General features: G+C 41.7%; 1 protein-coding gene across 2 annotated transcripts in view; it reads left to right on the forward strand.

The window, feature by feature from the left end:
* The first annotated feature begins 8294 nt into the window (after positions 1-8294).
* SNX13 (sorting nexin 13) overlaps positions 8295-11621 on the forward strand; it is a 163061-nt gene continuing 159734 nt past the window's right edge. The window contains exon 1 of one of the 2 annotated variants that reach the window (XM_006832238.1): positions 8295-8512. In XM_006832238.1, the coding sequence (XP_006832301.1) occupies positions 8501-8512 (12 nt within the window). In that variant the 5' untranslated portion in view covers positions 8295-8500. The remainder of the gene's footprint in view (positions 8513-11621) is intronic. The other variant, XM_006832237.1, reaches the window with a different exon arrangement.

Here is an 11621-nt window from a genome sequence, read left to right on the forward strand (position 1 = left end):
TCATCTTACCAAACATGATATCCTTCTTCAGCAACTGGTCCCTCCTGACAATATGTCCGAAGAATGAGAGACGAAGTTTAGCCATCCTGACCTCCAAGGAGCACTCTGGCTGCACTTCTTCCAACACAGATCTGTTGGTTATTTTGGCATCTTATGGTACTTTCAATACCTCCAATACCATAACTCAGATGCATCAATTCTTCTACAGTCTTCCTTATTCACTAACTTTTGTATGCATAGGAAATTATTGAAAATACCATGGCTTGAGTCAGGTATACCTTAGTCCTCAAACTGACATCTTTGTTCTTCAATACTTTATAAAGAGGTCCTGTGCTGCAGATTTGCCTAATGCAATATGTCATTTGATTTTTTTAAATGTTTTATTGTGAATTATGTGATAGTTTACATGGGAGAACATTAGCTTTACATTCATCCCATCGTATCTTGTTTCATTGCCATGCATCTCCTCCATGCATCATCAACCAACCAAAGGGTATACCCTGTAAGCCTGCTCCCGGTCATCAGCACACAGACCCTCCCTCTTCCTCTCTGGCTCTAAAGTCCCCAGCTGCTCCATCTCTCCACATCATGGTCTCTGCCTCTATCTCTGGCATCGCTGCTTCTCTGGATAGGGTCTCGCACTCCACTCTTCTCCCTTGATGGCCCCAGGGACCTCCGCTCCTAGACTGCAAAGTCAGTCACTCCCTTCCTTTTGCTACAAAATATCTAATTTTATCGTCGTTTGATTTCTTGACTGCTGTTTCCGTGAGTGTTGATGGTTCATCTGAGCAAAATGAAGTTTTTGACAACTTCAATCTTTTCTCCATTGACAAAGAATGTTGTTTAATGTTGTCAGATATACTGCTGGAAGATGAGCCCATTAGGTTGCAAGGTACTCAAACTACAACTGGATAAGACCTGTCTCTTCAAAGTAGAGATAACTGTGTTGACTAGAATGGAATAAAAGTCATTGGGAGATTCATTTGCTGATGGGGCACACATCAAAACAAGGAGAAACAGCTGTAAAAATCCATTAATAATTAGGATATGGAATGTACAAAGTATGAATCTTAGATAACTGGAAGTTATAAAAATAAAATGGAACACAAAAATATCAATACTGTAGACATTAGTGACCTGAAATGGAATGGCATGGGTCATTTTGAATCTCACAAACACATGGTTTACCATACCAGGAATGACAAAATGAAGATGAATGGTGTTGCATTCAATTCAAAAAGAATATTTCAAGATCTATCTTGAAGTATAAAGCTGTCTATGATAGGATACTATCCATATACCTGCAAGAAAGACACTCACAGAAGCAGCAGACAAGAAATCAAATGATGTATTGCATTAGGCAAATCTGCTGCACAAGACCTTTTTAAAGTATTAAAGAGCAAAGACGTCAGCTTGAGGACTAAGGTGCGCCTGACCCAAGCCATGATATTTTCAATAACCTCACATGCATGTGAAAACTGGACAGTTAATAAGGAATACAGTAGAATTGATGCTTTTGAGTTATGGTGTTGCAGAATATTGAAAGTGCCATGGGCTGCCAAAAGAACCAACAGATGTGTGTTGGAAGTGCAGCCAGAGTGCTCCTTGGAGGCCAGGATGGCCAAACTTCATCTCTCATTCTTCGGACATGTTGTCAGGAAGGACCAGTCACTGGAAAAGGATATCATGTTTGGTAAGGTGGAGGGTCAGAGAAAAAGAGGAAGACTCCCAGTGAGATAGATTGGCAAAGTAGCAGTATCAATGGACTCAAGTGTGGCAGCAATAGTGAGGTTGGTCCAGGATCGGGCAGTGTTTCGTTCTGCTGTGCATAAGGTTGTTATGAGTCAGTACTGACTTGATGGCACCTAACAACAACAACAACAACAACACAAGGAAGACCAGCAAATACTACTATTACTCAAATTTACTCACCAGCCACTAAAGCCAGTGATGCTGAAATTGAAGAATTCTACCAATTTCTTCAGTCTGAAATTGATTAAACATGCAATCAAGATGTATTGATAATTACCAGAGATTGGAAATGCAAAGGTTGGAAACAAAGAGGGATCAGTAGTTGGAAAATATGGCCTTGGTGATAGACATGATGCTGGAGATTGCAAGGCCAATGTCTTATTCATTCCAAATAACTTTTTAAAACAACATAAAAGATGATTATACACAGTCCAGGTGGAATACAAAGAAATCAAATTGCTACATCTGTGGAAAGAGATGATGGAAAATCTCAACATCATCAGCCAAAGGCAGGGGAATAGACCATTAATTGCTCATATGCAAGTTCAGGCTGAAACTGAAGAAAATTAAAATTAAGTCCATGAGAGCCAAAATATGACCTTTAACATATCCCGCTTGAATTTAGAGATCATCTCAAGAACAGTTTTGATGCATTAAACACTAATGACTGAAAACCTGAAGAGTTGAGGGATGACATCAAGAACATCATACAGGAAGAAAGCAAAAGGTCATTAGGAAGACAAGGAAGAAAGAAAAGGCCAAAATGAGTATCAGAAGAGACTGAAACTTGATCTCCAGCACAGAGATGTTAAAGCAAATGGAAGAAATGAAGAGGTAAAAGAGTTTTAAAAAAACTTCAAAGGGCAGACTGAGAGTCAATGTCAAGTATTATAATGAAATGTGCAAATATCTGGAGTTAGAAAACCAAATGTAAAGAACATGCTCAGCATTTCTTAAACTCAATGAAATGAACAAAAAAAATTCAAGCCTTGACTTGCAATACTGAAAGATTCTTTGGGCAAAATATTGAATGATGCAGAAAGCATTAAAAGATGGAAGGAATACAGAGTCACTGCATCAAAAAGAAGTGTTAACTGTTCATCCATTTCAAGAGGTAGCATATTATCAAGTGCCAACGGTACTGAAGAAATAAGTCCAATAGTCCAATGTTCACTGAAGGAACTGGCAAAGAACAAAGCTCCAGAAATTGATGAAATGCAAATTGAATAACACTAGAGGCACTCACTCATCTACACCAAGAAATCTGGAAGACAGCTACTTGGCTAACTGATTGGAAGAGATCTATATTTGTACCCATTCCAAAAAGAGGTGACCTAATGGAATGCACAAACCATAGGTAATATCATATGCACGTAAAATTTTGCTAAAAAGTTAAAAAACGGCTTTAACAGTACATTGATAAGGAGCTGCCAGAGGTTCAAGCCAGAGAGAGACCAGGACATGGGACAAGGGCTATCATTGATTATGTCAGATGGATCTTGAAAGCAGAGAATACCAGAGAGATGTTCACTTGTGCTTTATTGACTACGTAAAGGCTTTTGATTGTGTGGATCATGATAAACTATGAACAACATTGTGGAGAAAGAGCATTCCAGAACATTTAATTGTGCTCATGAGGAACCTGCATGTAGACCAAGAAGCAGTCGTTGACACAGAACAAGGGGGCACCGAATAGTTTAAAATTTGGAAAGCTGTGTGCTAGGTTCGTATACTTTCACCATACTTATTTAATCTGTATGCTAATCAAATAATCTGAGAAACTGGATTAAAATAAGTGGCATCAGGATTGGAGGAAGACTCATTAACAACCTGTGATATACTGGTGACACAACATTGCTTGTTGAAAGTGAGTGCACCTGTCCCAAGCCACGGTGTTTTCAATAACCTCATATGCATGTGAAAGTGGGACAATGAATAAGGAAGACCACAGAAGAGTTGATGCATTTGAAGTATGGTGTTGAAGAATATTAAAGGTACCAGGAACTGCCAAAAGAATAAACAAACCTGAGTTGGAAGAAGTACAACTAGAATGCTCCTTAGAGGCCAAGATGATCAGACTTCATCTTTTATAATTCAGACATATTATCAGTAGGGACCTGCCCCTGGAGAAGGACATCATGCTTGCTAAAGTGGAGGGAAATCTAAAAAGAGGGATAGCCCCAACAAGATGGATAGGCACAGTGACAGCAACAATGGGCTCAAGCATATCAAAACTTGTGAGGATTTCACAGAATGAAGCACTGTTTTGTTCTATTGTTCATAGGGCCACAATGAGTCAGAACTGACGTGATGATACTGAATTACAACAATGCTTCCCAAAAAATTCTGGGATCCTTGATTTATACCATAATAATGCAGCAGTTTGGGCATTCTCAAGGGATTAAAACATGTTCCTTTTCAATGTTCTTTGAATTTTGGGAACACAAAGATCAGCATATGATCAGCTTGTAGTGTGGTTGCAACAGGTTTCCTAGTGAAATTCTCACATGACAGCCCTTGCTACCTTTGAGAGTAATTAGGTGCATTGTTCCGGTGGGGAAAATAAACAATTCCTCAGTATAAGCTTCCTGGCCTCTTCCACACCAATGTAGTTCTCAATTTACTTAAAAATGTCTAATAACTCACTTGATTGTCCTGCATCCTTTGAGAAAAACCTATCAAGATTATTCTTTTGGTATCCCCCAAAACAGTTGTCATAACCTTCTAAGCTGACTTCTCTGCCTAGAATTTAATTGTCCCAGTTTTGACTGGACCTTTTTTTTTGAAGGCATGCTAAATGAAGTTAAAGTGTGTATTACTGAGAAAACTTGTCTGTAGCCATTTGATGATTACAGAGACAAGTTTAAACACGTTTTGCTTAGAATAAACTCATGCATGTATGAACAGGAATCTTAGTAGCAACACTTTTTGACTTAGCATCCTGTAACTTTAAAGGGAAGATACAACTGATACTATCATAAACTTCTCTCTAGTATTCTAGTGGCAGCAGAAGTAATGACAAAATAAGAGACACAACTTTTTAAAACAATTAAAAAAACTATGGACATTGCTTTTAATTGGATTTCAATAGACCTTTTCCTTTGGGGATCCTTAAGCAGAGCTCATTCATTCATTTAAGAAATAGTTTCTAAATGCCCACTATGTGCCATGCAGAACTCCTGGTGTGGTACTGTAGGATCAGCACTGGACTTTAAACCACAAGGTCAAACCTACCAGCTACTCCTCAGAAAGCACATACAGGGTCGCTGAATTGGAACCACCTAGACGACACTTAGCAACAACAAATATGATATGCAAGGAGCTCTAGTAGAGCACTGGTTAAGTGCTTAGCTACTAACCAAAAGGCCAGTTCAAACCCACCAGTGGCTCTGTGGAGAAAAGGGCCTGTATTATCTGCTCCCTTAAAAGTTACAGACTACGACACCTGTTGGCACAGTTCTACTCTGCCTTATACAGGATTATGATGAGTCAGACACCAATCTATATCATGCACTATTCTAATCTTCTAGGTGCTGATTATTATACAAAACAGAAAAACCCAACATAGTTGAGTTTGCATTTTAGTGGATGGATGAGAGACAGTAAGGACGAAAGATGTCAGTGCTGTGAAAAAAAAAAAACTGAAGAAAAGAGAAGATGCTGGGAGAAGGGCAACATTTAAAATAGGATGATCAGAGTACATTGCACCAAAAAAAGATGGCATTTGAGCAAAGACTGGACAGAGCAAAAGATCTAACCATGCAGGTATCTAGAGAAATATCTTTCCATAGAGAGCTGTCATTGCAAAGGTGCCAGGGTTAGCTAGTACCTTGGTGCTACAGGAGCAGGTTGTAGGTCAGTGTAGGCAGAGCAGAGTGTTTGATATAAATGAGGTCAGAGAGTGGGAGGGTGAGGTGGGACTTGGGAGGCCAATTAATCTAGGAATTTTTAGGTTACGCAGAAGTCTCTGGCAGAAGGAACTGAGAAACCACTGTAGGAGCTAATGAGTTTGATTTGCTTCTAGGTCTATAAACTTCTGAAGGTTAAAAGTATAACCATGTAATATTACAGGTTAGTACAAACCTCAAGTTGTGCCTATACTTAATTTGTTGTTGTTCGTTACTGTTGAGTCAGCTCTTAGGCATCATGACCCCATGTGTACCAAAAAGAAACATTGTCTGGCCTTGCACCATGTCATCTTCATGATCACTGGTATGCTTGATGTGGCTACTGGGTATTTTGAATGCCTTTCTATCTTGTCTTCCAGTGCTATATGGGACAATAGTCTGTTGTGATCCATAGGGTCCTCATTGGCTAATATTTGGAAGCAAATCACCCAACTTTCTTAGTATGTTTAGTCTGGAAGCTATGCTGAAACATGTCCACCATAGATAGCTCTGCTGGTATTTGAAATACCACAGCATAACTATTAGCATCCTACCAACACTCACACCAACAGTGTTTTTGTTGTTGTTAGGTGCCATCGAGTAGACACCGACTCATAGCAACCCTATGCACAGCAAAACGACACACTGCCTGATCCTGGGCCAACCTCACTATTGTTGCCATGCTTGAGTCCATCGATACTGCCACTTGGCCAATCCATCTCGTTGGGGGTCTTCCTCTTCTTCTCTGACCCTCCACCTTACCAAACATGAAATCCTTCTCCAGCAACTGGTCCCTCCTGACAATATGTCTGAAGTATGAGAGACGAAGTTTGGCCATCTTGGCCTCCAAGGAGCACTCTGGCTGCATTTCTTCAAAAACGGATCTATTGGTTCTTTTAGCAGCTCATGGCACTTACCCACAGTGTAGTTGTTGTTGTTAAGTGCCATCGAGTCGGGTCCGACCCATAGCGACCCTGTACAGGGTTTCCGAGGGTGTAAATCTTTATGGGAGTAGAAAGCCTCATCTTTCTCCCGCGGAGCGGCTGGTAGTTTCGAACCACTGACCTTAAGGTTCGCAGCCCGATTCGTAACCACTACGCTACCAGAGCTCCTTAACATAGTCATTAGAGAAATGAAAATTAAAATTGTTACAGTGTAGTAGTAGATACATAATTCACCACCATTAAAATAAGTCAAAATAACTTGCTTCTGGAAAGAGAAATATATGAAGAAAATTGAATACACAGTCCAGACTCCTAAAATTACAGTTTTAGTTCACTGTTTGGTATCTTAAATATTAATGAACCGCCTCTGTTTTCTTATTTACAGTATGGAACAGTATCTATTTCCAGGTTCTTCATTGTCTCTGGTGTCTTAAGTTTCCTTTAACATCTTAGTCTAGATAGTATTTTCCAATCTTATCTCCTATTCAGGTTAAATCTGTCAGTATCAGCAATGTTGTGTAACAGAGGTCAGAATTTTGCTGGCCCCACAAAGTGGAAACTTTTTCTGTTTTGAGAAATTAAGAGTAATTTATTTAGTCATTTTCTTCTCTTTCTTTTTCCCCCCCAATAGTTTCACGGTAAAATCGGTGAAAAAATTCTGGTATAGGTGTTAAGAACTATTACTGTCTTTAGTTTTCCCAAATGCCTCTGTAAAAGTATAATGGAAGGAAATGCATACACAGTTCGAAAATTTATTCCTCACCCTCTAAGAAAATTTAAGTTTTAAACATAAAACAGGTAGCACTTGTTGACAGCACGCTCTTTATAATTTATGGGTTAGAAGTGAGTGATTCCAATTCCGCAAACTGAAACCCACCCAACCAAGGGTAGATTTAGAATGGAGCCCGTATCAGGTTCCGCAGCTGAGTTCCATTTAAGACGGGACTATTCAGCGACATCTACTGAACTTTCTTTACTCTGAAACACATTGTATAAAGAAACCTGCCAAGTTGTAGAGACAGCATTTCAAAAAAATAAAATAAAAATGACTTTAATTTTAAAAACTCATTTTACATGAAACACAATGAAGTCCTCTTCTGCATGTTCTGGCCAATCAGCAAATAAGGAACAGTTCCAACACTGCTCTAGGATGGTAACACCAATATGCCAGTATCACATCTACAACCTGTCGCATACCATCCTAGAGAACTCACTGTGGATTGGTAGGGACAAAGGAAAGTTTCGGGGAGTAGCCTCAGATCACACTCAAGTCCCAGAAGGTGGAGAAGCCAAGCCCTCCACGTCCTTTAGGTCGCCGAGGTGCAGAAAAATGCTAGGGAGTTTTTCTACGAAACTTGTGTCACCTCGGCGTCGGGGCGCGCGAGGTCCACAGCGCTATCCGTCAAAGGGTCAGGCTCAAGCGCTATCCGTCAAAGGGTCAGGCTCAGCCAGTCTCGGCCCTCCGTTCGGCAGGCAGATGCCGGGGTGAGGAGGTGGGCGAGCGACTTCACAGGGCGCGCGCGCCGGGTCCCTCCGCTTTTGGCGTTCCCAAGTCCGCTCCACTGCCCAGCCCCAAGGCCCTCGAAGCCTGCGACCAATGGAGCCCCTGGCGCCCGCCTCCATTTCTCCGCGCGCCGGCGCTATGGAGACAGTCACGAGACACCGGCGACTACTGCGCCCGCCAATGGGAGCGCACGTCGCAGGCAGACGCGGACGTCGCTCTTCCAAGATGGCGGCGCGTCTGTCGCGAGCAGTCGGGCCGTGGGGAAGCCAGCGAAACCGAGTAAAGCCACCGCCCGGGAGAGAACTGAAGGAGTATTTGCCGCCGTTGGCGGCGACCCGGGCAGTTTTCGCTGCTGCTACGGCTGTTGCCATGCGGCGAGGCTAGGGAGGAGCTCACTTCCCCGGGATGTAATAATGTTAACAGAGGTAAGCGGCGACGGCGACCAGTGTTTACCTATGAAATGGTTAAGGAGAAGGGATTAGCTCCAGCCCATTAAAGAACATCATCTCTTCCTTCTGCGGGTCCTACCCAACGTCGTGGGTCCGGGTGTCCGAGAAGCAGCGGGGATCCTACAAGTGCCCCCTAAGCAGGAGCTGTGCTGACTCAACAGAGCCCCACCGCCTCCAGCTGCTTGTGCCTCGCCTTTCGCAGTTGCCACTTGCCTGTCGTCCTGGCAGTGGTCTTCCTGCTGTCCTTCCTCGTAACTCACGGTTCCCGTTGTGGTGTGCCCTTACACGATGCTTTGTGGCGGCGGTCGTCTCTTCGTTCTTACTGATTGCTGTTCCCGTTCTGTTTGCCGAGATCTCCCTTCTCCGGTCCCGGCCTCCACGGCCCTCCAGCTTGTTCAGCATTCTGGGGTTGTCGCTGGGCCAGACTAGTTTTGTTTCCCATCCTGAGCTTTCGCTGCTTAGTGAAGTGGTCTCCCCCCACCCCCCACCCCCAACACTTAGATAGCCCAGTTATAGCAACTCTCCCTACCCCCCGTCCGGTCACCTTTCGCCTAAATTGTGGCGATCAGAAAGTTCAGTTTGGCATCAACCCTCTTGATTTGCGTGTGCCTCCTTGCTACGCTGGAACATTTTTTTCCTTGGACCTGAAATGAAAGTAGGGCAACTTTGGCTAACCAATCAGTTTCCCTTTCCTAGTGCCTAGTGTCCATTGCAAAAGCAGGCATTTTGCAGAAGTGTAGTTTTCCTTTACTAGCAGTACTTTAAGAGGAAGAAGTAGGTTCAACTAGCTACTTGATCGTATTTAACAGTGGTCTGTTGTTGCTGTTGAGTGTCATCGAGTCGATTCCGACCCATAGCAACCCTGTATAGTGTTTCCATGAGTGACTGGTGAGCTTGAACCACTCACCTTGTGATTCAGAGACTTTGCAGTCCAGTGCATTAACCCACAGTGCCACACCAGGACCCCAACAGTGGTATATGTAATGGTATATGCACGTGTGCCGGTGGTGGTGTACCATCAAGTCGGTTAAAACCCATAGCGACTCTGTATAGGATGGTTACCAAGAAGCGCCTGCTGGGTTTGAACCGCGGATTTGTGCTTAGCTGTCCAGTGCTTGAAGTTCCGAAGCTTGTGGATTTGATGAAATATCTTAGACGTTGTTCAGCTTAAGTATATTAAGGATCCATAAGTCAGCTGTCGAGAACTGATTTGGGTATCTTTGAAGACTGAACTGAGTATAAGAATCAGTTTTATATTGACATTAGGAAGAAATTACACTTGGACCAATCAGGATATGCATTATTTGTCGATGAAATGAGGAAAAGTGATGATGAAGTACTTGCTTTCCCAACATGATTGTGAAGTCTGAGGAACTTCCTACTTGGTTGTTTGTACCTCAGAACCTGTGCACTGAATTTAGCGCATGTGTTGTGTCTGGTAAATAGTTATTGGTTGATTTAACTTCCAAAGCATCTGCTTCAGAAGCAAACTACTCTTTAAGCTAACTACTTATTTCTAGTAGTTTGTAGATCAGTGTACTTTTCTAAATCTTGCAGATCTTTCATTCCCAGAGATTTGTCTAGATAGGAAATATTTGATGCATCTTAAGCCTCTGTTCTCAATTGGTGGTGGTGATTATGTGCCGTGGAGTTGGTTCTGACCGACCCTGTTTAGGATTTCCGAGGCTTTAAACCTTCGCGGAAGCATAAAGCCTTACTTATATTCCTCCTTTGGAATAACTGGCGGGTTCGAACCGGGACCTTGTGGTTCGCAGTTCATTAGCAGTAATAGATTAAAAAAAAAAAAAAAAAGATAAGTAGCAGAAGTTCTATTTTTACCTTCAGTGTGATATTTTAGTGCGCATAATTAACTTAATAATAATTTTTCAGTGTTGTCTCTGATATATAGTAGTTTATGAGATAATCTTTTCATTACATTTGACTTAAACCAAACAAATTAAACCCATTGGCATCAAGTTGATTTCGACTCAGTTTTCTTATTTTTTAAAACTTTAGCACCTTTTATTGTTTAATACTCTGCATATATAGAAAAGCAAACAAAACAAGAATTTCCAGCTCAGTGTTTTATTACTATTCAAGGAAATTTTACGCAAAAATCATGAACTATTTCAAAATTTTAGGAGCCCTGGTAATAAAATGGTTAGGCTCTCAGTTACTGAAAAATTGATACTTCGAACCTACAAGCTGCTCAACAGATGAAAGGCTTGGCTGTCTGCCCCTGTAGAGATTACAGGCAAGAAAACCCTGTAGGACAGTTGTACTCTGTCTCATGAGGTTGCTGTGAGTTGAAAATCAACTCAAAAGACACCTGACAACAAAAACAAGCTAAATGATTTTTGGTAGGCACTTCTTATCAGATTAGGGAGGTTTTGTTTTTTCCTTTTTGTTGTATCTCTGATTTGCTAAGTATTTTTACATGAATGGGTGTTACAGTTTTCTAATCCTTTCCTGAATGATTTTCAAAAGATTTTTCACCTTTTTCATCCTAATGTGGTATGTTACACTGATTGATGTATTTCCCTTTTTAATATATCAATAGGTGTAATTTACTAGTAGTTTTCCTAAGGATTATATAAGTATGTTGTTGTTGTTAAGTGCAGTCCAGTCGGTTCCTACCCATAGCGACCCTGTACACGGTTTCCGAGGCTGTAAATCTTTACGGGATCAGAAAGCCTCATCTTTCTCCTGCGGAGCAGCTGGTAGTTTCGAACTGCTGACCTTGCGGTTCGCAGCCCAATTCATAACCACTATGCTACAAGAGCTCCTTATATTTGTTGTTGTTGTTAAATGCCATAGAGTCAGTTCTGACCCATAAGCGACCCTGTATAAAGTTTCCAAGGAACAGCTGGTAAGCGTGAACCTCCGACCTTGCAGTTTGACACATTAACTCATAGCACCACACCAGGGCTCCATACGTATATATGTTGTTGTTTTTAAGTACCACAGACTCGGTTCTGACTCATAGTGACCCTGCACTGGGTTTCCAAGGCTGTAAATCTTTACGGGAGAAAAACGCCTCATCTTTCTCCCGCGGAGTCTCTGGTAGTTTCAAACTGCTGCCCTT

The sequence above is a fragment of the Chrysochloris asiatica genome, unplaced genomic scaffold, assembly GCF_000296735.1.
Source record: "Chrysochloris asiatica unplaced genomic scaffold, ChrAsi1.0 scaffold00006, whole genome shotgun sequence".
NCBI lineage: Eukaryota > Metazoa > Chordata > Mammalia > Afrosoricida > Chrysochloridae > Chrysochloris > Chrysochloris asiatica.